The sequence below is a fragment of the Salvelinus sp. IW2-2015 genome, unplaced genomic scaffold (assembly GCF_002910315.2).
Source record: "Salvelinus sp. IW2-2015 unplaced genomic scaffold, ASM291031v2 Un_scaffold3406, whole genome shotgun sequence".
NCBI lineage: Eukaryota > Metazoa > Chordata > Actinopteri > Salmoniformes > Salmonidae > Salvelinus > Salvelinus sp. IW2-2015.
Window position 1 is genome coordinate 1 of NW_019944686.1, and position 27,086 is coordinate 27,086.

The 27,086-nt window shown below is 43.3% G+C and overlaps 2 protein-coding genes and 2 non-coding genes across 5 annotated transcripts; 3 read left to right on the top strand and 1 right to left on the bottom strand.

Moving 5' to 3' along the window:
• Nucleotides 1-2,190: 2,190 nt before the first annotated feature.
• cep63 (centrosomal protein 63) lies at nt 2,191-8,967 on the bottom strand (the record flags this gene model as incomplete). The annotated part of the gene is made up of 6 exons (XM_024142732.2): nt 8,678-8,967; nt 7,591-7,677; nt 7,276-7,453; nt 5,892-5,987; nt 5,222-5,317; nt 2,191-2,364 (listed from the first exon to the last, which is right to left on the bottom strand). Coding segments are annotated over exons 2-6 (612 nt in total), but the record flags the coding sequence as incomplete, so codon positions are not given.
• trnap-cgg (transfer RNA proline (anticodon CGG)) lies at nt 8,692-8,763 on the top strand. The gene has a single exon. It is a non-coding gene; the product is annotated as a tRNA-Pro (tRNA).
• trnap-ugg (transfer RNA proline (anticodon UGG)) lies at nt 8,954-9,025 on the top strand. The gene has a single exon. It is a non-coding gene; the product is annotated as a tRNA-Pro (tRNA).
• Nucleotides 9,026-9,748: 723 nt separating this feature from the next.
• Nucleotides 9,749-14,488, top strand: LOC112075797 (uncharacterized). 2 transcript variants are annotated; one of them, XM_070441070.1, is made up of 4 exons: nt 9,749-9,981; nt 10,336-11,186; nt 12,705-12,813; nt 13,738-14,488. In XM_070441070.1, exons 2-4 carry the CDS (start codon nt 10,819-10,821, stop codon nt 13,771-13,773), a joined length of 513 nt encoding a protein of 170 aa, XP_070297171.1. In that variant the 5' UTR covers nt 9,749-9,981; nt 10,336-10,818; the 3' UTR covers nt 13,774-14,488. The 2 variants fall into 2 exon arrangements, with proteins under 2 accessions (XP_070297171.1, XP_023998498.1); XM_024142730.2 differs by having other exon boundaries at nt 9,749-9,977; nt 10,322-11,186.
• The last annotated feature ends 12,598 nt before the right edge of the window (nt 14,489-27,086 follow it).

The window sequence follows — 27,086 nt, forward strand, 5'->3', positions numbered from 1 at the left end:
GGAAAATCACCAACAAAGGGTCAGGCGGTCAACACCACCAGAGGAGGGGGGTCAACACACAACAGAGGTCAGGGGGGAACAACACAGAGGTCAGGGGGTCAACACAACACAGAGGTCAGGGGGGAACAACACAGAGGTCAGGGGTCAACACAACACAAGAGGTCCGGGGTCAACACAACACAGAGGTCAGGGGTCAACACAACACGGAGGTCAGGGGTCAACACAACACAGAGGTCAGGGGGTCACCACAACACGGAGGTCAGGGGGTCAACACAACACAGAGGTCAGGGGTCACACAACACGGAGTCAGGGGGTCAACACAACACGAGGTCAGGGGGGCACAAACACAGAGGTCAGGGGGTCAACAAACACAGAGGTCAGGGGGTCAACACAACACAGAGGTCAGGGGTCAACACAACACGGAGGTCAGGGGGTCAACACAACACAGAGGGTCAGGGGGTCAACACAACACAGAGGTCAGGGGGCAACAACAACACAGAGGTCAGGGGAACAACACACACAGAGGTCAGGGGTCAACACAACACAGAGGTCAGGGGGTCAACACAACACAGAGGTCAGGGGTCAACACAACACGGAGGTCAGGGGGTCAACACAACACAGAGGTCGGGGAACAGAGGTCAGGGCAACAACACAGAGTCAGGGGTCAACACAACACAGAGGTCAGGGGGTCAACACAACACAGAGGTCAGGGGTCAACAACACAGAGGTCAGGTCAACACAACAGAGTCAGGGGTCAACACAACACAGAGGTCAGGGGGTCAACCAACACAGAGGTCAGGGGTCACACAACACAGAGGTCAGGGGGTCAACACAACACAGAGGTCAGGGGTCAACACAACACAGAGGTCAGGGGGTCAACACAACACAGAGGTCAGGTGTCAACACAACACGAGGTCAGGGGTCAACACAACACAGAGGTCAGGGGTCACACAACACAGAGGTCAGGGGGTCAACACAACACAGAGGTCAGGGGGTCAACACAACACAGAGGTCAGGGGTCAACACAACACAGAGGTCAGGGGTCAACACAACACAGAGGTCAGGGGGAACAACACAGAGGTCAGGGGGTCAACACAACACAGAGGTCAGAGGGTCAACACAACACAGAGGTCAGGGGTCAACACAACACAGAGGTCAGGGGGAACAACACAACACAGAGGTCAGGGGGTCAACACAACACGGAGGTCAGGGGTCAACACAACACGGAGGTCAGGGGGTCAACACAAACACAGAGGTCAGGGGGTCAACACAACACAGAGGTCAGGGGGTCAACACAACACAGAGGTCAGGGGTCAACACAACACAGAGGTCACAAACACGGAGGTCAGGGGTCAACACAACACAGAGGTCAGGGGGGAACAACACAACACAGAGGTCAGGGGGTCACACAAACACAGAGGTCGGGGGTCAACACAACACAGAGGTCAGGGGGTCAACACAACACAGAGGTCAGGGGGTCAACACAACACGAGGTCAGGGGGAAACACAACACAGAGGTCAGGGGCAACACAACACAGAGGTCAGGAGGGAACAACACAACACAGAGGTCAGGGGGTCAACACAACACAGAGGTCAGGGGGGAACAACACAACACAGAGTCAGGGGGTCAACACAACACAGAGGTCAGGGGGTCAACACAACACGGAGGTCAGGGGTCACACAAACGGAGGTCAGGGGTCAACAAACCAGAGTCAGGGGTCAACACAACACAGAGGTCAGGGGGTCAACACAACACAGAGGTCAGGGGTCAACACAACACAGAGGTCAACACAACACGGAGGTCAGGGGGTCAACACAACACAGAGGTCAGGGGGTCAACACAACACAGAGGTCAGGGGTCAACACAACACAGAGGTCAGGGGGGAACAACACAACACAGAGGTCAGGGATGAACACACAGCTAGGGACCAGCAGAGGGCGCCAAAGGCAACATCCAGGGCAATATGTATCAAGCTCCTCAAAGTAGCACTGATCTGAGATCAGGTCCTTCTTGTCCAATATAATGTTATTCATTAGGAAATAAAAAAAAGGTCCAACTGATGAGCACTCCTCTGACAAAAATGTCTACATACTGTACGTCCCCAGGAGCTACATACTGTACGTCCCCAGGAGCTACATACTGTACGTCCCCAGGAGCTACATACTGTAGTCCAGGAGCTACATCTGTACGTCCACCGGTAACACTGGTCCATAGCTCCTGAGAGAAGAACCCCACCGTACCTCTATCTTTCCATTGAGGCGGGTCACCTCTGTCCGGTCCTCCTCGCGGCTCTTGGCTCCTTCACGAGACTCCTTCAGCTGTTTACTCTGAAGCTTCTGGTAGCTGTGCTTCAGCTTAGACAACTGGAGGGAGAGAGAGAGGAGACATGGGAATGGTGCGGCTTGATTCATGCAGCTCTCTGTACATACTAGACTGGGTTTCCCCTTTACTATGTAAGCACCTTGAGCATACGGAAAATGGCTATTATTGGTGCTCTAATCTCGAGCAAAGACACACGGACAGATAGGTAGACAGACAGACAGACAGACAGACAGACAGACAGACAGACACACACATAGGTAGACAGACTGACAGACAGACGGACAGACTGACAGATAGGTGAACAGACTGACGGACAGACGTACAGACTGACAGATAGATAGTCAGACAGACTGACTGACTGACGGACAGACTGACAGATAGATAGTCAGACGGACTGTAAGATACGTAGACAGACTGACTGACTGACAGACGGACAGACTGACAGATAGATAGTCAGATGGACTGTACAGATAGGTAGACAGACTGACTGACTGACAAACGGACTGTACAGATAGGTAGACAGACTGACGGACAGATAGATAGTCAGACGGACTGTACAGATAGGTAGACAGACTGACGGACAAGGACGTACAAGCTGACAGATAGATAGTCAGACAGACAGACGAACAGACTGACAGACGGACAGACTGACAGATAGTAGACAGACCTGACTGACTGACAGACGGACAGACTGACAGATAGATAGTCAGATGGACTGTACAGATAGGTAGACAGACTGACTGACTGACAGACGGACTGTACAGATAGGTAGAGCAGACTGACGGACAGATAGATAGTCAGACGGACTGTACAGATACGTAGACAGACTGACGGACAGACTGACAGATAGATAGTCAGACGGACTGTACAGATAGGTAGACGGACAGACTGACAGATAGATAGTCAGACGGACTGTACAGATACGTAGACAGACTGACGTACAGACTGACAGATAGATAGTTAGACAGACAGACGGACAGACGGACAGACTGACAGATAGGTAGACACGACTGACTGACAGACGGAACGACAGACTGACAGATAGATAGTCAGACGGACTGTACAGATACGTAGACAGACTGACGATAGATAGTCAGACGGACTGTACAGATATGTAGACAGACTGACGGACAGAGCTGACAGATAGATAGTCAGACGGACTGTACAGATAGGTAGACAGACTGACGGACAGATAGATAGTCAGACGGACTGTACAGATACGTAGCAGACTGACGGACAGACTGACAGAAGATAGTCAGACGGACTGTACAGTAGGTAGCAGACTGACTGACTGACAGACGGACTGTACAGATAGGTAGACAGACTGACGGACAGATAGATAGTCAGACGGACTGTACAGATAGGTAGAACAGACTGACGGACAGATAGATAGTCAGACGGACTGTACAGATCGTAGACAGACTGACGGACAGATAGATAGTCAGACGGACTGTACAGATAGGTAGACAGACTGACGGACAGATAGATAGTCAGACGGACTGTACAGTTACGTAGACAGACTGACGGACAGATAGATAGTCAGACGGACTGTACAGATACGTAGACAGACTGACGGACAGACTGACAGATAGATAGTCAGACGGACTGTACAGATACGTAGACAGACTGACGGACAGACTGACAGATAGATAGTCAGACGGACTGTACAGATAGGTAGACAGACTGACTGACTGACAGAGGGACAGACTGACAGATAGATAGTCATGAGACTGTACGGATAGGTAGAACGATGACTGACTGACAGACGGACTGTACAGATAGGTAGACAAGCTGACGGACAGATAGATAGTCAGACGGACTGTACAGATACGTAGACAGACTGACGGACAGATAGATAGTCAGAGCGACTGTAACGATAGGTAGACAGACTGACGGACAGATAGATAGTCAGACGGACTGTACAGATACGTAGACAGACTGACGGACAGACTGACAGATAGATAGTCAGACGGACTGTACAGATAGGTAGACAGACTGACTGACTGACAGACGGACAGTCTGACAGATAGATAGTCAGATGGACTGTACAGATAGGTAGACAGACTGACTGACTGACAGACGGACTGACAGATAGGTAGACAGACTGACGACAGATAGATAGTCAGACGGACTGTACAGATAGGTAGACGGACTGACGAACAGATAGATAGTCAGACGGACTGTACAGATACGTAGACAGACTGACGGACAGATAGATAGTCAGACGGACTGTACAGATAGGTAGACAGACTGACGGACAGATAGATAGTCAGACGGACTGTACAGATACGTAGACAGACTGACGGACAGATAGATAGTCAGACGGACTGTACAGATACGTAGACAGACTGACGGACAGATAGATAGTCAGACGGACTGTACAGATAGGTAGACAGACTGACGGACAGATAGATAGTCAGACGGACTGTACAGATACGTAGACAGACTGACGGACAGACTGACAGATAGATAGTCAGACGGACTGTACAGATACGTAGACAGACTGACTGACTGACAGACGGACAGACTGACAGATAGATAGTCAGATGGACTGTACAGATAGGTAGACAGACTGACTGACTGACAGACGGACTGTACAGATAGATAGACAGACTGACGGACAGATAGATAGTCAGACGGACTGTACAGATAGGTAGACAGACTGACGGACAGATAGTCAGACGGACTGTACAGATAGGTAGACAGACAGACGGACAGACTGACAGATACGTAGACGACTGACGGACAGACTGACAGATACGTAGACAGACTGACAGATAGGTAGACAGACAGATAGATAGTCAGATGGACTGTACAGATAGGTAGACAGACTGACTGACTGACAGACGGACAGACTGACACCGTCTTTGTGTTGCACTAAAGCGCTCGCTAACGTACCTCGTCTTTGACACGCTGCAGTTGTTCCTCATATTTAATGACCAGCTCTTGCTTCCCTGTCTGGACCTCATTGAGCTGCTTGCGGAGCAACCCCACCTGTGGGCAGGTAAACAGGCAATAAGGTCTAGTGTCAAGAGAAACCGGTAGGCAGGCTGCATTCGTAGCTACAAAACACACTTTAGGAACAAACACTGTCATGCAGAAATGCATGTTAAATTTAAAAACAAACTTTTTTTTGGTAGACACAGAATTGTTCCAATGTTGTGTCTGATGTATCGGATCCATCTCTAGTGTAAGTTCTCACCAACAACATGACAGCCTTTGCAGTTCATTCCATTAGCGTGCTTCATTTGGACGATTATCATTCAAGCTCAGTTTTAGGTCCCGCACTTGTAGTTGATGGAGACTGACGGAAAGCTGAATGCTCACATTACATGCAGCAGAAAAGCTTGCCTCACACAAAGGGTTGCAAAAATCTGATAACTTTCCTCAAATTTGCAGCTTTTCCAGAAATCCTGTTTGAAGGTTTCCAATGTATTTTTTATTTTTTGCTTATTCCTTCCTAATTACAATAATCTTCTAACCAGGATTTCTAGAAAACTGGAGAATTTGGGGAAAGTTAAGAGAGTTTTGCAATCCTACTTCCGCATAGCTTCTCGGACTAGTTCACCTGCATCAGCTCTTTCTCCACTACCACTTTCAACATCCGACAGCCAGTGTTCTGCAGGTCTAACAGTGAAACTATAGCCACTGTCACTTTGTACATCTTCCACAGGGTATAAAAGGCAAGGAGTGAGACATCAGGAGTTAAAACAGAGATTATATATGCTGCCTTCAGAAAGTATTCATACCCCTTGACTTTTTTCCACATTTTGTTGTGATACATCCTGAATTTAAAATACATTAAATTGAGATGTTGTAACTGATCGACACACAATACCCAATAATGTCAAAGTGGAATTATGTTTTTTATTTTTACAAAATAATAAAAAATGCAAAGCTGAAATGTCTTGAGTCATTAAGTATTCAACCCCTTTGTTATGGGAAGCCTAAATAAGTTCAGGAGTAAACATGTGGTTAACAAGTCACATAATAAGTTGTATGGACAATAATAGTGTTTAACATGATTGAGACACGGATTGAGACAACGGATTGTGTATGTGTGCCATTCAGAGGGTAAATGGGAAAGACAAAAGATTTAAGCGCCTTTGAACGGGGCATGGTAGTAGGTGCCAGGCGCAACAGTTTCCCGTGTGCATCAAGAATGGTCCACCACCCAAAGGACATCCAGCCAACTTGACACAACTGTGGAAAAGCATTGGAGTCAACATGGGCCAGCATTCCTGTGGAACGCTATCGACATCTTGTAAAGTCCACGACCGAACGAATTGAGGCTGTTTTGAGGGCAAGGGGGGGGGGGGGGGGGGGTGAAACTCAATATTAGGAAGGTGTTCCTAATGTTTAGTAAAGTCAGTGTATTATACAAGAGACAAAATTCACAAATTCAACAGCACAACGGCAGAGTCATGTCTTAAGTGTAAAACAATGACTCAATAATCCATGCATTCTGGGAATTCTATAATGTCCAAAAGTTATTGGCGGATTTAGAAAATTGGCTGTCAGAAGTATTACAATGTAAATTCACTTTGAATCCGTCTGTTTGCATATTTATCAAGACATGGCATGTGAGGGTGCAGTGAGATACCTGATGGGTTGTGCAATACTTTTCTTGTCAATCCTCTTGAAAAAAGGTATACTTAAAACTGGAAATGAACCAATCCTCCATTGTTAACAAAATGGAAAGGTCAAATGCTTTATTATCTTAAAATTGAAAGTGCGTGGGCGACAGAGAGAAACAAGATGGTGCAGTTTGAGGCAATGTGGCGAAAAGTGATACGGCGCTGGAGATGGGGGTGTGAGCAGGGTGAGTCTGGGGATGGGTGATGTCGTTGTCTGCATTTGTATAATGTTGTTTGTATGTGTTTTTTTGTATTGTTTGAAAATAAATACAAATGGTACAGTAACAACAACAATATATCTATGCACAACTGTACCTCTGAGTTCTTTTGGTCTATGAGGTTTCTGGCTGAAAGGAGCTCCTCTTCTCCGCTGTGCAGACGCAACTCCATGGCATGGATCTCTGCCTCCCACTCTGTCCTCTTATGGTTCACCATGATGTCTATCTGTCTCATCAGCTCCTGCAGCTCGGGCTCACAGGACGTCAGGACTGAGCTGGAAGAACGCAGCAGGACAACATTTATTTTCTGAAATGCTGAAGTCTTTAAAAAAAAAAATATATATATAGATATCTTCCAATGCATAGTTACTCCTATTAGAACTTAAAGGTAGCTGCTCGTATCTCCTCTCACCTCACGTCATGGTCTTGCAGAGATCCCAAAAAGGCATCCATCTCGAGTAATTGGCTTCTAACCGGCATCCACTTAGCTACATGGTCTCTGTAAATAAAACAATGAATGTATGACTCATGATTAGGACTGGGAAGCTACTTTGAAATTCACTTACATGAGCGAAAGTTAGATAGCTAACAGTTAGCTAGTTAGCAGTCCATCATCAGTACTGTCTGCAGAGTGTTTTTATCATGCAGACCACCACGCCAGCTTGTCAACAAACTTGTTAGCCAACCAGATTGTATCTACATTTATTGACTGTCAGCTAGCTAGCTTGCCAAACAATGCAGCTTTTTTTGCACTCGTTAACGTTAGCTAGCTAAGTAAATCAAGGACAGGATAGCATTACATTCGCTTGTTAGCTACTAACGAGCTAGCAACTTGGTTAGCTAGCTAACGGTTGATGACAAAGCTAGAGACACTAAACTAGCTATGAATTGAACGTGTATGCGTAGTCAAACATCCATGTAAATAGGATATTATATTAATTTGCTGATACGTACACGTGAACAATGAGATAATCAACATTATACTCACAGGAATAGCAAGGCCTCGTAACGTTAGATAGCAGCTAGTGAGCTCTAGCTAACAACTGTTGTGTTTACAGTTCGTTTCCCCGCAGGGCATTCTGGGATATAACAACTTTTTTTCCTAGCCGAAATAGCTAACGTTTTTACCACCAAAATGTCCCCTTTTACCAATAATTACGTTAGCTAGCTATCTCTGGTAGGAAAGTTAGCTAGCTACAGTAGCTAGTTAGCTACCCAAGTTGTGAGTTGTAACGTTAGCTATGCTGGCATGTAAGCTAACCGTAACGTATGTGATAACGTTAGCTAAGTTAGTTAGCTAGCCAGCAAAGGCGCAAACGTTTCGGTAACACATTAGTCCATCCTCAAACAAGCAATGCAACAAGCAATGCAACAATGCAACAATGCAACAAGCAAATTTGCTAGTTACCTGGCGCATTATAAATACTTTATATACTCGGAATTGTAGATTTAGAATAATGGTTTGTTGTATTGTAGTAATTTATAACGTAAAATGTCACCTGCCAGTGCACGTGGCTCGTTGGTCTAGGGGTATGATTCTCGCTTCGGGTGCGAGAGGTCCCGGGTTCAAATCCCGGACGAGCCCTTCTTTTTTCTTTAACGTTTGCTAAATCCAAATGACGTTAACTATGCGTTCCCCGTGACATCTGCGGATGTTGTTTAATAGTGCCATTTGTGGTATCCAATCCGTGCCATATGTGGTATCCAAGCAGGCTTAATATGTATTATAAGTATAGCAATCTATATCTTGTAAAATGTTCTCATAGTTGTATCGTGGCTCGTTGGTCTAGGGGTATGATTCTCGCTTTGGGTGCGAGAGGTCCCGGGTTCAAATCCCGGACGAGCCCTGCTTTTTCAGTCCCGATACGACATAAATCAGACTCATGGGTTCATCTCAAACGATGTAAAGGATATAAAGACTGATACAGCTGTATCGGAATATTTTTAACCACAGAGAGAAGAACTGCAAAACGAAATAAACAAGCTCGGACACAATAATTATCAGCCCAATTTCTGCTGCAGATAGAGGAAAGAGGTCTTTGGACTTAGGGCCAATTTTTTTTAGCTTTTATGTTTGACTGTAATTTTTTATTTTTTTATTTCACCTTTATTTAACCAGGTAGGCCAGTTGAGAACAAGTTCTCATTTACAACTGCAACCTGGCCAAGATCAAGCAAAGCAGTGCGACACAAACAACACATGGGATTAACAAACGTACAGTCAATAACACAATAGAAAAATCTATATACAGTGTGTGCGAATGTAGTAAGATTAGTGAGGTAAAGCAATAAATAGGCCATAGTGGTGAAATAATCTCTCTCTTTCAATTGAAATGGGCTTTATTGGAATGGGAAACATATGTTTACATTGCCAAAGCAAGACTAATAAACAATTAAAAACACAAAACAACAACCACAAAAACGATTAGAATTTAACAGTAAGTATTGCACTCAAAAAGGTTTCCCTCCCCCTCCACCACCCACTGTCAGGCACCCTAAACAAAGGAAGTGAGCTCCCAGCCAGTCAGACAGCTTTGAGCCCAGTCACCCCTCCTCCCCTCCGGGCTGCTAGTAAACCTTCACACAGGCAGGCAGGCAGGCCATCCCCTGGCTGCCACAGCTGCTGTGCCGGTTGGGCCTGCCCTTAGAAAAGAGACAACCCAAAACTGCCCCCTCAACACACAGACACTTTGAAAAGGAGTCAGGCAGTAGAGTCTGTCTTTCTGTTTCTATCTCTCTATCATATAACAACTACAGGACCATCACTTTAACCACCTGGAATATTCCTCCATAATTTACTGTAAGTACATTTGATTTTAAAAGTAACCTTTTTATTGATTTAGTAGTTTCATCTTATTGCGTGATGTTCATTTTGAACAGAAATGGTCATGATATATATTTTTTTGTAACAATTAATTAGCTAATTGAATTTTGAAGATCAAACCTTGAAAATGTATTAGCGAGAACTTGTAAATAACTAACGTTTTATGTGAGAGTGACCACTTCTTAAACCAGTTAACCTAAAACGTTTTGTAACTGTTTATGGACATACACACTTTTAATGTATGTCACTCATTTTGTATATCTCTGAATGTAAAGGATATAATGACTGATACAGCTGTATTGGAATATTTTTAACCACAGAGAGAAGAACAGAGAAGAACTGCAAAACAAAATAAACAAACTGGGACACAATAATCATTAGCCCAATTTCTGCCGGCCCAGCAGTACCTCCATATCCCCAGCGGCTCCTCTTCCTCTCAGACAGACAGACACACAGACAGACACACAGACCCATTCAGCCAGGTAATCTGTGTCTTCTCCCCACCTAGTTTAATACCTGCCTAGTTAAGTGTCCAGTATCTAGTTAGGTGTCCAGTAACTAGTTAGATTTCCAGTATCTCGTGGACAAGCCCTTCTACCCAGTGCTCCAGTCTCTGCAGCCTATACCCAGGCCCCTCCAGACCAGGCTTTCTCAGGTCCAGGTATCCTTGTCAGGCCTACTGCCTAGTCACCTCCAGATAAGCCTTCGTGGCCTCCATTCCTCCAGCCAGGTCGGCCTGCCAACCCAGTGCTATAGTCTTGCTGCTTCAACCCAGGCTCTTCCAGTCCAGGTCCAGCTATCGCTGTCCGGCCCGGCCATGGTTCTGTGTGAGGACAGGGAGTGTGGGGTGTGTTATCAGCCCTACTCCCGTCAGGACCGGATCCCCCGGGTGCTCCACTGTAGACACACCTTCTGTGCCACCTGCTTAGAGACCATGTCCCTGCCCAAGAGTGACATGCTCACCGTATGCTGCCCGCTGTGCCGCCAGACCACCTGTGTAGGGCGTGGCCTCAGCCTTCAGGAGGCGCTGTGGGTCAACTCACGCCTCTGGGACTACATACCTGAGAGCAAAGAAGAGGAGGAGGAGGAGGAGAAGGAAGAAGAGGAGGAGGAGGAGGTGAAGGAAGAAGAGGAGGAGAGAGTGGAGGCTAACAGACAGACACAGGTCTCCTCACAGGCAGAATGGTGAGCCTTCTTCACTTGACCCACATGAAAAAATACAACAGTTTACTACTACAGTTTACTACAGTTTACTATAGAATACTACAGTACTTACTATAGAATACTACAGTTTACTATAGAATACTACAGTACTTACTATAGAATTTATACTTACCTCTATAAGACTTCTTTACTTGATACATACAGTAGTTACTGATAGAAATCTACAGTTATTTAGATACTCTACACTATATCATACTATAGAAATACTAACGATTTACTTAGATACTCAGTACTTACCGAATAGATACCACCTTTTACTTATAGGTATCCTACAGTAACTTACTATGTACTACAGTACGTTTTATAGAATACTCCGTTTAGATAGCAATCTTACGTACTTATGTAGTACTCTGTTCTACTAGGTCTTCGTACGTTACTAGACTACTACAGTACTTACTATAGAATCTAAGTTCTTTCTATCGTATACCAGTACTTCTATAGAATCTAGTTTCTATTGAATACTACCGGTTACTATAGAAAAAAAAAAAAAAGAAAAAACAAAAAAAAAAAAAAAAAAAAAAAAAAAAAAAAAAAATTACTAGAATGGACTTACATAGAGTACTACAGTGCACTATAGATACTATAGTTTACCATGGATACCACGTAGTCTTATTCAGATCTACAGTCTTAACTATAGAATACTATAGTTTATTATAGAATACTTCAGTGTATCATAGAATACTACGTACTTACTATAAATACTTCTGTACTTACTATATAATACTACAGTATTATTATAGAATACAGTTTACTATAGTACAACAGTACTTACTTAGAATACTAGCACAGTTTATTATAGATACTACACAACTTACCATAGAATACTGCAGTTTTACTATAGAATACTCAGTTTGCTATAGATACTGCAGTTTTACTATAGAATACTCAACCTTACCATAGAATACAAGTACTTACAATGAATCCACAGAATGTACTATATAATTCTGTAGTAAACTAGTGAACTGTAGAATAGTATTATCTGCAAAAACATAAACACACCCACACACACACACACACACACACACACACACCACACACACACCACACACAACACACACACACACACACACACACAACACACACACACAACACACACACACACACACCCACACACCTCACTGTTCACTTAAATCTTGAAATTCCTCATGCTTACCCTCCGTGCCAGCATGCCTATCCTCAGTGTCATAAGAGAGGAGTCTGGATATTTGAAACACATTTTTTGTTTGCCCCATAGATGGTGACCAGTATCCAGGCTGAAACAGTCAGCGATGACACTAATAGACAGACTGCTAATAATACTGCCTCACCACACAATGTCTCAACGGCAAATCCTAACATGCTTGCACTTCCTCCACTGTCTTTGGGTGTGTTCTGTTACTCACCAATCTCTCTCTCTCTCTCTCTCTCTCTCTCTCTCTCTCTCTCTTCTCTCTCTCTCTCTCTCCTTCTCCTTCTCTCTCTCTCCCTTCATCCTCTTAGCCCTACGTCAAAGCGCTCCAGAAAAATGCTGAAATTTCCGGCCTTCCTCAGGAAATTCAGTCTGACAAACACAGCATCAGAGGAGTATTGTGCCTGGTTGTGCCAACGTGTAAGTAACCCTCACCTTGTGTTGGTTATCTGCTTTATCGTTGGGACGCATCCAAATGGGCCCCTATTAGTCACTACTTTAGACCAGAACCCTATGGAACTATTCCCTATAATGTGCACTACTGTAGCCAGACCCTATGGAACCCTATTCCCTACATAGTGCACTACTTTAGACCAGAACCCTATGGAACCCTATTCCCTATATAGTGCACTACTTTAGACTAGAGCCCTATGGAACCCTATTCCCTACACAGTGCACTACTTTAGACCAGAACCCTATGGAACCCTATTCCCTATATAGTGCACTACTTTAGACCAGAAGCTCTGGTCTACAGATGTAGGATCTTAATTTGATCACCCTTTTTTTGCTGATCATCTTCCTTTTTGTCTATTCAAGCTTTAAAAAAGCTTATAAAGTTTCTAATTTCCACTTTAAAATGTCAGACTTGATTTGCCCTTACAAAAAATATATCAACTCCTACAAAAAATATCCATTAATTATAATTCACAAAATAATTCACCTTTCCTGTAGCTGCAGGATTATTTTCCTGCTGTAGCAAACTGGGTCAAATTAAAATCCTACATCTGTATAAGGAAGGCCTGCTGCTGTTGCGTACTGTAGAACAAAACATTTCAACATCCACACATAAATCCTACTAACTCCCCTCTGTGATCAAAACATGTTGAGATATCCTAAACGTGATTTAAGAAGGAATGTCTCCTATAATCAAGGCAGAGTGATTTCTATACTTATCTTCTGTTTCCGGCCATATTAACCTCGTGTTATTACATTTATGACGATCGAAAGCAAAAGTGAAACTAGGACATTTTGAATATATTAATTTGATCGTCAGTTGGATTGTTAATTTATTTGTGAGCATGGCTATGTGCACTAACGGTATGTATTTTGTGTTTCCCCCAACAGGGAGATGAAATCTTGGCGCAGGCTTCCAACTGCTGACACTTATTAGGTGTCTCACGTGCTCGACGCAGGGATGTACGTGTACTGTATCAACAGCGGAGTGTTTACAGTTCCTCTCTGATATGAATAATCTGCATCTTTTGAACAATGACGTGTAGATCACCAGTTGACACCCACAGTCAACGATGCAACACGGTTAAGAACAGCTCAGAGACAGTTGGGTCTGTATCCAATATGGCACCCTAGTCCCTGTGGGTTCTGGTTAAAAGTAGTGCACTATATAGGGAATAGGGTGGCATAGGGCTCTGGTTAAAAGTAGTGCACTATATAGGGAATAGGGTGGCATTTAGGACGTGCGTTTGGAGAACCCACTATGCGTCCATGTGTGTCTGACTCTGACAAGACAGCCTTTATTGTTGTTAAGCAGTGAAACTGCTCCAGGGGTCCTGTCTTCTTCCCCATTGGTTATTCTAGCCTTAATTCCCCACAGCTGGTGCAGTGGGATTTGGTTCAGCTGTCTTTAGGACAGACGTCCCAGTGGAAGCTAGGGTACCCCCTCCAACCACTCCCTCCTGCTGCCCCCCCCCCCCCTCCTCTTAACAGATGGCCTGCTGAGGATGACCCCCCCCCCCCCCTTCCTCCCTCCTTCCCCAGTGTCTGCAAACAGAGCTTAATTTATTATCAGCTTTTGCATTCACGTCAATTTTTTTATATATTATCTTTAATAATAAAAAATATATATTTGAAAATATGATGTTGTGTGTTGTTCTGTGTTCATGGGTTCGAAGTAATTTGACCTTTACACAGTGGTCAGTCAGTGGTCCTTCAGTGATAATGGTTTAGTTTCACCAGTGGTTTTACTCAGATGTCTGAGCCACAGTCATCTGCATAGTTTCCTACACAACATGGCACCCAGGCCATCCCAGAGCCTTTCGTTTGAATCCCCTCATAATAAGACACAAAATTCGTGCTCAGTACTTGCACAAATGTGTGTTTGTTTTTAATGTACAGTACTCACTAAGGACATATAACCTTACCGCAATGAACCGATTATATCCTCCCCATCTATCAGAAACTCTCTGAACAGATGGTCGGTAGTTACGTTCACAATTAAATATGGTGCAGTTGAACAGTGCACTCAGCTGTGAGTACAATAGAGGAAGTATTCACAATTATAAACTGGGGGGGTTCAACTCTGAATGCTGATTGGCTGACAGCCATGCTATTTCAGACGATATACCATGGTATGACAAAACATTTGATTTTTACTGCTCTAATACATTGGTAACCAGTTTATAAATAGCAATAAGGCACCTCGGGGTTGTGGTATATGGCCAATATACCGCGGCTAAGGGCAGTGTCCAGGCCTCCACGTTGCGTCGTACTTAAACATCCGTAGCCGTGGAATTGGCCATATACACAACCCCCCCGAGGTGCCTGGTTGCTTAATTAGCAATCCCAGTCGTGTTCCAAATGGCTCCTATAACCCAATATAGTGCACTGACTTTTGACTGTAGTCCAATGGGCCATGTCTTCAGTAGCGCACTAAGACGATTCCGACCCGGGTAAGGGCGAGTATATGGAACGTAAATCCCTTTTTATCTCTTTTCTCTCTATGCGTATTTCTGACCTTGAACTTAAGCATGAGAAAATAATACTATTTACCCGCTATTCGGTTTGGGGGGATCAAATAAATGAAGTGTGGAGGAGGCGTGTCTACAGATACACCATATTAATGGAAGGTGTGGAGGAGGCGTGTCTACAGATACACCATATTATGAAGGTGGTGGAGGAAGTGTGTCTACAGATACACCATATTAATGAAGGTGTGGAGGAGGTGTGTCTACAGATACACTGTATTAATAAGCTGTATGTAGGAAAGGCTTGTGTAGGAAAGGCGTGTGAGATAAGGCTTGTGTAGGAAAGCTTGTTAGAAAGGCGTTTGAATGAAAGCGTGTGAAGGAAAGCTTGTGTAGAAAAGGCGTGTGTAGGAAAGGCGTTTGAATGAAAGGCAGTGAAGGAAAGGCTTGTTAGAAAAGCGTTTGAATGAAAGGGTGTGAAGGAAAGGCTTGTGTAGGAAAGGCGTGTGTAGGAAAAGCTTGTGTAGGAAAGGCGTGTGTAGGAAAGGCTTTGTAGGAAAGCGTATGTAAAAAGGCTGTTATAGGAAAGCGTGTGTAGGAAAGCTTGGTAGAAAGGCTGTGTAGGAAAGGCGTGTGTAGGAAAGGCAGAAGTGTAAGGAAAGCTTGTGAAGGAAAAGCTTGTGTAGGAAAGGCTTGTGTAGGAAGGCTTGTGTAGGAAAGGCTTGTGTAGGAAAGGCCGTGTGTAGGAAAGGCGTGTGAATGGAAAAGGCTAATGTGTAGGAAAGGCTTGTGTAGAAAAGGCGTGTGTAGGAAAGGCTTGTGAAGGAAAGGCTTGTGAAGAAAAGGCGTATGTAGGAAAGGTTTGTGTAGGAAAGGCGTGTGTAGGAAAGGCTTGTGTAGGAAAGGCGTGTGTAGGAAAGGCTTGTGTAGGAAAGGCGTGTCTAGGAAAGGCTTGCCTAGAAAAGGCTTGCGTAGGAAAGGTATCAATATCTAAATCGTAATCGGGCCCTAAGTAGGGAAAAAGTTGGATGTAATGAGACACAGCCCTATTGTTCTGAAATAGGTACTAGTGGTTACTTCTCAATGGGGGCAATCATAGAAGTGTCTGAGAGTGTACCCATGAGGTTACCGGTCATATCACCAGGGTTAGAGCCTCCAAGCCTGTTCTATTCATTCTATTTCTATGCTCCTATAGTTGTGAAAGAGGTACTAGAATAGCGACTACTTCCCTCACCTAGTTTCCCTTTTCCACATCACCGACCCATGACACATCACCGACCCATGACACATACCGGTATACCACTTAAGAAAGGACTGGGAAAACACGTGGGAGATTTGTCAGTGCTACAATACGGTCTTACTCTGAGGGCCGTATGACAGAACAATAACAGAAAACTCTCGCTCAGCTATGGAAGTGAATTTTATGGCTTCTTTTTTTTTCTTCCATTGAGCATCTGTGACGATTTCAACGTTTTATGAATCCAGAACTTAGGATCATCATCCCTGTTTTGTTAGATCAAATCAAAGTTGTTTGGTTGCGTAACACAGATTTGCAGGTGTTACAGCAGGTGCAGCGAAATTCTTATGTTACTAGCTAGATGGGATTTCTCTCATTGGCTATATATGCCTTGTGCATATTTACCAGCTTTACGCACTTTTTTTTGTTGTAAGTGGGAGCCACTTTGGGTTGAGACGATCATTCAGTGGGACTCACAGATCTTTAATTTGTAGTACTTTTCCTTCCAATATGATCCATTATCAATTTGAGAGCAACGTCAGAGCAACAGAGCACATGTAATTGATTTGATGTACAGCACATCACACGTATATACATACACACATCAAATAGGCTACATCGCATGTATAAGACCCCTATTAAGGGTTATCTCAGTAGTTGGATGAGCGAAATATAACTCATTCTAAATGTATAGTCTGTTGTTGCCATCCTTGTGAGCCATTCCAGGTCAGTCTGTTTCTCTGCTTTTGTTTCACAATGTTCATTGTTGTGCTCCCGAGTGGCACAGCGGTCTAAAGGCACTGCATCGCGGTGCTATAGGTGTCACTACAGACCCTGGTTCAATCCTGGGCTGTATCACAACCAGCCTTGATCGGGAGTCCCATAGGGCGCTTGAACAATTGGCCTAGCGTCGTCGGGGTAGGCCGTCATTTTAAATAATAATCTGTTTTTAATTGACTTACCTGGTTAAATAAAACATGTTTTTAATTGACTTACCTGGTTAAATAAAACATGTTTTTAATTGACTTACCTGGTTAAATAAAACATGTTTTTAATTGACTTACCTGGTTAAATAAAAAATGTTTTGAAAACGTTTCTTCACGTGAATAAGTGCTGACAAAAAATGATGTCACCTTTTGCGCACACTGCTCCAGAAATGGGTAACACCTGATCTTAGTTCACCTTGCAATGTGTCATTTGCCCGCAGTTCCACTATCTCACTCTCTATTCCAGCACGGTCAGGACAAAGGGCTGTGATGACTAGGGGTCAGGGATGACACTGGCACATGAAAGGGGTTCTCAATGAAGTTGAAAAACTCTTTGTACTCCAAGATATCCTTGAATCTTGACTCAAACTCCATCTTCAACTCTTCCAACACACGCACAAATGCATCATAGCTAAAATGTTGCAGTATGTCTGGGTTGGATGTGGTGAGTGCTCTGAGTTTTGTGAAGTTAACAAACTGTCTGTCAGGTATGAACAGAGTGCGGATTCTATTTTGAAGCTATTTTTAAAGCATTGAATTGAAATTGTATCATTGTTATTGTATTACTGCGAGCCGGAATTTAAGGGCTCGCGGGCCACATACAGACTGCGGGCCGCACGATGAGTACCACCGACATACACTGTAGGGACCTACACACTTAATAAATACACAGACGAACACGCTTAAGCCGTCACACAATTAACACGGCCGTTATACTGGCATTGTGACAGGCAGTTGCAGTGATATTGAGGACAAACGAGCTGAAAGACAGAGGTCAGTTTACTTTTAGACATATGCTGATATTGGTGAACTAGAGAACCAACAAATAGGCCTAATGCACTTAAAAGGCATTACTCAATGTTGGTTTACTGTGGTAGCAGGATTACTTTCTTGTCATTCTGGTTTTGAGGTGAGCAGGCTGTGACAGGTTATGCCTCAGCTAATCTGATCTCAAATCTCAAACGTCCAGAGAAAACTACCCTGATTGATTTGATATTGACAAATGTTCCACATAAATATTATGCGGTTGGTGTTTTCTGTAATGATTTAAGTGACCCATTGTGCTGTTGTTGCTGTTAGAAATACTAAGGTTCCTAAGATAAACCCACGCTTTATTCATGAGAGAAATGTTAAGAGTTTTAATGAGCAGGCTTTCATGATTTGTTTAATTTTGACTGGAGCAATATTGATCTTATTCCTGATGTGGAAACTGCCTGGAAATTCTTTCATGATGTTTTTTTCTCTAAATAGTAAACAAACATGCCCCATTCCACAGGTTCAGAGTTAAAGGGAGGGATAATCCATGGTTTTCTCCAAATAGTNAAACATGCCCCATTCCACAGGTTCAAAGTTAAAGGGAGGGATAATCCATGGTTTTCTCCAAATAGTGAACAAACATGCCCCATTCCACAGGTTCAGGGTTAAAGGGCGGGATAATCCATGGTTTTCTTCTGAGCTGTCTTGTATTATTCACGACCGTAATCTAGCCTGGGCTGAAGCAAGGACATTATGTTCTGATGCTGATTGGCTTATTTTTAGGCCGTTATGAAAAAAGTGTTATTTTCTTCTCAGGAAGTCTGAATATTTTATGTCTGTTACCACTGATAACCTGAATGACCCTAGACAGTTTTGGAAGGCTATTAAGTCTATTGTTGTTAACAGTAATGTTAATGAATTACCGTCATGTGTATTGAAGGACTCTGTTGATGTATATGACAAAACTGAAATGCTGATTTGTTTCAATGAGCACTTTGTATCATCTGGTAGGCTGTTTGATTCAGTGTCCTCTGTCGCTGTACAACCCTGTGTGGATGAACCAGTGAGAGCTGGTCAAACTTTTAGCTTTTTGCCATTCTCAGTGCAGAAGGTACATAAAGACCTGAAATCCTTAGATCAGAGAAAGCCTGCAGGTCCTGATCTTTTGGATCCCTGCTTTTTAAATCTGGTAGCTGATTTCATAGCTGAACCACTTACATATCTGTTCAATCTAACCCTGGAATGTAATGAAATTCAAAAGATCTGGAAATTAGCATTTGTCCTACCACTTTTAAAAGGGGGAGATCCAACTCTTTTAAATTATTATAGGCCAATCTCAAAGCTGTCACCCCTGGTGAAAATACTTGAAACCCTTGTGAGTGAACAGCTAAAAGAGTTTTTATATACTAACTCTATTTTATCAATGTACCAATCGGGCTTCAGGAAGAAGCACAGCACAATTACAGCAGCCATGAAGGTTTTCAATGATATCACTGAAGCCCTTGACAAAAAACACCACTGTGTCTCACTTTTTGTTGATCTCTCTAAGGCTTTTGATACAGTTGATCATGCTATACTGAGGCAGAGATTGTCGAGCATAGGTCTTGCGGAGCATGCAGTTGTATGGTTTGCTAACTATCTGTCTGATAGAACTCAGTGCACTCAATGTGATGGGCTTATGTCTGTTAAATTGTCTGTCTGTAATGGTGTGCCCCAGGGCTCTGTACTTGGTCCCCTCTTATTCACTATTTATATAAATAATTTAGACAAAAANTGTCTGTCTGTAATGGTGTGCCCCAGGGCTCTGTACTTGGTCCCCTCTTATTCACTATTTATATAAATAATTTAGACAAAAATGTGCAAAATGCGGAACTTCACTTTCATGCTGATGATACTGTTATTTATTGTTGTGCCTCGTCTCTCACAAAAGCTTTCCAGAACATGAAAACTGCTTTTTATACTGTTCAACAATTGAAGCTTTTCTTCAATGCTGACAAAACTAATGGTGTTTTCTAAAGCAAGAAATAGACCTCTGAACCTTTCACCTATTACTACCTGTCAGGGCAAGGAGATTGAGACCTCATATAAATATCTTGGAATTTTAATTGATGACGGCCTCTCTTTTAAATTGCATATTCAACAACTTACAAAATAATTGAAGCTGAAATTGGGATTTTATTTCAGGAATTAGGTCTGTTTTTCTTTTGAAGCCAGAAGGAGGCTAGTATCAGCTACATTTATGCCTTTACTAGACTATGGGGATATTTTATATATGAATGCTTCCGCTCAGTGTTTCAGATCAATTGACACTCTTTACCATGGAGCATTGAGATGTATTTTAAACTGCAAAACCCTTACGCACCACTGCACTTTGTATACCAGGGTTGGCTGGCCTTCTCTAGTCACTCGTAGGCTCAGTCACTGGTGTACTTTTATTTATAAAGCCATTTTGGGTTTACTACCATTTTATTTGGGCATTTTTATTGTTCAGAAATGTGGTGGGTACTCTCTTCGTTCGCAGGACTTTATCCTGATGAAAAAATGTCCGGACTGAATTTGGTAAAAGGGCTTTTATGTACTCTGCGCCATCAGCTTGGAACGCCTTACAAAATACTTTTAAACTGGAAGAACTTGTCCCGATTGGTGTTTTTGAGGCTGATTCCCTGACCTGTCAATGTTTTTAATTAGCTGTGTTATGATTTTGTTATACTCTTGTGAATTCATTTTTTTTTACTAGGGTATCTGTAGTTGTTGATGTTGTCTGTCTGTAATTGTGTAATGACTTGGTGCTGCCTATCTTCACCAGGACACTCTTGAAAAAGAGATTTCAAATGTCAATCAGCCCTTCTGGTTAAATAAATAAAAATAAATCAAATCCACCAGCCATCTCGCTCTGAGCCTGGGGACGAGGTCATGTGTCACCTGGTTCACGTCTCACCTGGTTCACGTCTCACCTGGTTCACGTCTCACCTGGTTCACGTCTCACCTGGTTCACGTGTCACCTGGTTCACGTTCTCACCTTGTTCACGTCTCACCTGCTTCACGTCTCACCTGGTTCACGTCTCACCTGGTTCACGTCTCACCTGGTTCACGTGTTCACCTGGTCTTTCACGTCTCACCTGGTTCACGTTCACCTGGTTCACGTCTCACCTGGTTCACGTCTCACCTGGTTCACGTGTCACCTGGTTCACGTCTCACCTGGTTCACGTCTCACCTGGTTCACGTCTCACCTGTTCACGTCTCACCTGGTTCACGTCTCACCTGGTTCACGTCTCACCTGGTTCAAGTCTCACCTGTCACGTTCTCACCTGTTTCACGTGTCACCTGGTGGTCACGTCTTCACCTGGTTCACGTGTCACCTGGTTCACGTCTCACCTGGTTCACGTCTCACCTGCTTCACGTCTCACCTGGTTCACGTCTCACCTGGTTCACATCTCACCTGGTTCACGTGTTACCTGGTTCACGTCTCACCTGGTTCACGTCTCACCTGGTTCACATCTCACCTGGTTCACGTCTCACCTGGTTCACGTTCACCTGTTGTTCACGTCTCACCTGGTTCACGTCTCACCTGGTTCACGTCTCACCTGGTTCACGGCTCACCTGGTTCACGTCTCACCTGGTTCACGTCTCACCTGTTTCACGTCTCACCTGGTTCACGTCTCACCTGGTTCTATCAGCATAGCTATGGCTGGGCAGGAATAACATTACAGATTCAACAGAGGCCATCAGTAATGCTTCATGACTAAGACTGGTAGGTTATAATTCACCAGACAGATACCAGACTAGACTGTAGGTTATAATTCACCAGACAGAACCATGACTAGACTGGTAGGTTATAATTCACCAGAAGATACCATGACTAGACTGGTAGGTTATAATTCACCAGACAGATACCATGACTAGACTGGTAGGTTATAATTCACCAGACAGATACCATGACTAGACTGGTAGGTTATAATTCACCAGACAGATACCATGACTAGACTGGTAGGTTATAATTCACCTGGAACATCCATCAGAATAGCATGCAGAGTCCACATGACAAGTCAAGAATTAGCCTTCAGGACCTTCAATACCTCAATCACCTGGGATGTTGGTCCACCTGGGATGTTGTCTCACCTGGGATGTTGCCTCACCTGGGATGTTGTCTCACCTGGATGTTATGGATGTTGCCTCACCTGGGATGTTGTCTCACCTGGGATGTTGTCCTCACCTGGGATGTTGTCTCACCTGGGATGTTGTCTCACCTGGGATTGTCTGTCTCACCTGGGATGTTGTCTCACCTGATTCTGGAGAAAATGCAAAGCATCAAAAGTGTTAAAAAAAAAAAGTATATACAGTGGGGAGAACAAGTATTTTGATACATGACAATTTTGCAGGGTTTCCTACTTACAAGCATGTAGAGGTCTGTAATTTTTCTAGGTACACTTCAACTGTGAGAGAAGAATCTAAAACAAAAAATCTAGAAAATCACATTGTATGATTTTTAAGTAATTAATTTGCATTTTATTGCATGACATAAGTATTTGATACATCAGAAAAGCAGAACTGAATATTTGGTACAGAAACCTTAGTTTGCAATTACAGAGATCATACGTTTCCTGTAGTTCTTGACCAGGTTTGCACACACTGCAGCAGGGATTTTTGCCCACTCCTCCATACAGACCTTCTCCAGATCCTTCAGGTTTCGGGGCTGTCGCTGGGCAATACGGACTTTCGGCTCCCTCCAAAGATTTTCTATTGGGTTCAGGTCTGGAGACTGGCAGGCCACTCCAGGACCTTTGAGATTGTTCTTACGGAGCCACTCCTTAGTTGCCCTGGCTGTGTGTTTCGGGTCGTTGTCATGCTGGAAGACCCAGCCACGGACCCATCTTCAATGCTCTTACTGAGGGAAGGAGGTTGTTGGTCAAGATCTCGCGATAATGGCCCCATCCATCCTCCCCTCAATACGGTGCGGTCGTCCTGTCCCCTTTGCAGAAAAGCATCCCCAAAGAATGATTGTTTCCACCTCCATGCTTCACGGTTGGGATGGTGTTCTGGGTTGTACTCATCCTTCTATTCCTCCAAACACGGCGAGTGGAGTTTAGAGCAAAAGCTCTATTTTTGTCTCATCAGACCACATGACCTTCTCCCATTCCTCCTCTGGATCATCCAGATGGTCATTGGCAAACTTCAGACGGCCGTGGACAATGCGCTGGCTTGAGCAGGGGGACCTTGCGTGCGCTGCAGGATTTTAATCCATGACGGCGTAGTTGTTACTAATGGTTTTCTTTGAGACTGTGGTCCCAGCTCTCTTCAGGTCATTGACCAGGTCCTGCCGTGTAGTTCTGGGCTGATCCCTCACATTCCTCATGATCATGATGCCCCACGAGGTGAGATCTTGCATGGAGCCCCAGACGAGGTGATTGACCGTCATCTTGAACTTCTTCCATTTTCTAATAATTGTGCCAACAGTTGTGCCTTCTCACCAAGCTGCTTGGCTATGTCCTGTAGCCCCATCCCAGCCTTGTACAGGTCTACAATTTATCCCTGATGCCCTTACACAGCTCTCTTGGTTCTGGCCATTGTGGAGAGTTGGAGTCTGTTTGATTGAGTGTGTGACAGGTGTCTTTTATACAGGTAACGAGTTCAAACAGGTGCAGTTAATACAGTAGGTATGAGTGGGAACAGGGGGCTTCTTAAAGAAAAACGAACAGGTCTGTGCAGAGCCGGAATTCTTACTGGTTGGTAGGTGATCAAATTACTTTATGTCATGCAATAAAATGCCAAATTAATTACTTAAAATCATACAATGTGATTTTCTGGATTTTTGTTTAGATTCCGTCTCTCACAGTTGAAGTGTACCTATGATAAAAATGACAGACCTCTACATGCTTTGTAAGTAGGAAAACCTGCAAAATCGGCAGTGTATCAAATACTTGTTCTCCCCACTGTATATATATATAGGTAAGAAGGCAAAATACAAAGAATCGTCAAAGCCAGGACTAGGCAGCAACGAACCAATAGGCACATATCTTCACGAGGATCACCAGAAATTGTTATCCTCTTGGAACCTATTGAGACTCCAACTGTAATGTCACTCAGGTCAGAGAGCTTTAACTCACTGTTTAATTTTCAATAAGAAAGGTCTGTGGGGGGCGGTGGAGGGGGACGCTGTCAACTGTTATGTTTATAATTAATGGATTCTTTTTTAATAAAGAGAGTATTGTTAGTTGAGTTTATCATAATTGCGTTGGAAGTAAACTGATCTGATCTTTGACACCAAACCGCCACCATCTGTCTATGAGACATCAGTAATCTCTGTTTGCTGACAGTGACCTCTTCAAAGACAATGTAGCAATTGATGGTGGGGGGGTGGGGAAAAGTGGACCCAAAGCGTGGGCATGCACTGGACCATATACGAAAGGTTTCTTTCAGAAAGTAGGTTGTGAGTATACGAGGAAGGGTCATTCAGGGTTAAAAGGCCAATCAGTTAGGACAGGGGGGGTCAGGTCAAAGGTCGTCCGTGAGATCAGATCTATAAGAGCATGTTTCCGTGCAGGCTCATTTGATAAGAGGTTGAATCGAACCTTGAACAAAATTCAGTCCCATTCAAAATACTAGTTTCCTTAACCCTAACCTTAACCTTAGCCCAAACTCCTAACCCTAAGCCTAAAACCAACACTAGCTCCTAGTCCAAAACCTAACCCTAGCTCCAAACCCTAAACCTAATTCTAGCTCCTAACCCTAACCCTAGCCCCTAACACTAATTCTAACCTTAACCCAAAACCCCCTAGAAATAGAATTTGACCTTGTGGGGACCAACAAAATGTCCCTAGTTGTTTGTTAACTATTCTTGTGGGGACTTCTAGTCTAGTCCCCAAAAGTATAGTTAAATACATCTACACACACACAAACGCACGCACACACACACTTATGCTATTTAATTTTTATTTCGGTCTGAGATATGCAGCTCTGTAGACAGAAACCCTTTAGCAGAAGCACAGCAATAGAACACATGGTCTCTTCCCCTATAGAACACATGGTCTCTTCCCCCGTAGAACACATGGTCTCTTCCCCTATAGAACACATGGTCTCTTCCCCCGTAGAACACATGGTCTCTTCCCCCATAGAACACATGGTCTCTTCCCCCATAGAACACATGGTCTCTTCCCCCATAGAACACATGGTCTCTTCCCCTATAGAACACATGAGAGAGAGATGTTATATATACATAGATACTACTACTATGACTTGTATTATATAGACAGGATACTAATACTACTATACTACTGACTCTGTTATTATATAGATATGATACTACTACTACTACTACTACTGACTCTGTTATTATATAGACATGATACTACTATACTACAACTACTACTGACTCTGTATTATAAGATATGATACTACTACTACTACTATACTGACTCTGTTATTATATAGATATGATACTACTACTACTGACTCTGTTTTATATATATATGATACTACTACTACTACTGACTCTGTTATTATATACATATGATACTACTACTACTACTGAATTCTGTTATTATATAGATATTCTCTACTACTACTACTACTACTGACTCTGTTATTATATAGATATGATACTACTACTACTACTACTACTGACTCTGTTATTATATAGATATGATACTACTACTACTGACTCTGTTATTATATAGACATATACTCTACTACTACTACTACTGACTCTGTTATTATATACATATGATACTAACTACTACTACTGACTCTGTTATTATATAGATATAATACTACTACTACTACTACTACTGACTCTGTTATTATATAGACATGATACTACTACTACTGACTCTGTTATTATATACATATGATACTACTACTACTACTGACTCTGTTATTATATAGATATGATACTACTACTACTACTACTACTGACTCTGTTATGATATAGATATGATACTACTACTACTATACTACTGACTCTGTTATTATATAGACATGATACTACTACTACTACTGACCTGTATTACATAGGCTACCACTCTAATCCATTGTTGCAATTACAGATTGTGAGGTATGAGGATTGCTTGGGGAAGGAAATGTGATTCTGAAATAAGACTATTCCGGAACATGTTGTGGCAAGCCCTTGTCATTTGATTATTGCAGGGTGATCTAGTTAGACAGGTATAACGAACAGGTGTAGTTCCACCCTTTTTTCAGTTGCACACATTTACGTAAGTTATTGTTGTTATGATGGGAACCACCATGCCTCCAATCTACCATAGTGTCTCTATTATTCTAATAATATGGCTGGCTGTTGTGAATACTAGAGGAGGACAGCAAAGTTGATATGGGATGCTGCTTGCCATGTGTTCTATGGGGAAGAGACCATGTGTTCTATAGGAGAGAGACCATGTGTTCTATGGGGGAAGAGACCATGTGTTCTATAGGGAAGAGACCATGTGTTCTATAGGGAGAGACCATGTGTTCTATGGGGTAGTGACTATGTGTCTATAGGGAAGAGACCATGGTTTCTATAGGGGAAGAGACATGTGTTCTTAGGGAAGAGACCATTGTGTCTCTATAGGGGAAGAGACATGTGTTCTATAGGGGTAGTGGACTGTGTTCTATAGGGGAAGAGACCTATGTGTTCTATAGGGGAAAGAGACCATGTGTTCTATAGGAGAAGAGACATGTGTTTCTATAGGGAGAAGAGACCATGTGTTTCTATAGGGGAAAGAGACCATGTGTTCTATAGGGGATAGTGACTATGTGTTCTATAGGGGAAGAGACATGTGTTCTATAGGGGAAGTAGAC

Bases quoted from the DNA above. Each gene is read 5' to 3' on its own strand.
- LOC112075797 (XM_070441070.1), top strand. From the start codon at position 10,819: ATGGTTCTGTGTGAGGACAGGGAGTGTGGGGTGTGTTATCAGCCCTAC. The intron at 11,187-12,704 runs GTGAGCCTTCTT...TCATCCTCTTAG, and splicing joins GTCTCCTCACAGGCAGAATG to CCCTACGTCAAAGCGCTCCA. The intron at 12,814-13,737 runs GTAAGTAACCCT...TTCCCCCAACAG, and splicing joins GTGCCTGGTTGTGCCAACGT to GGAGATGAAATCTTGGCGCA.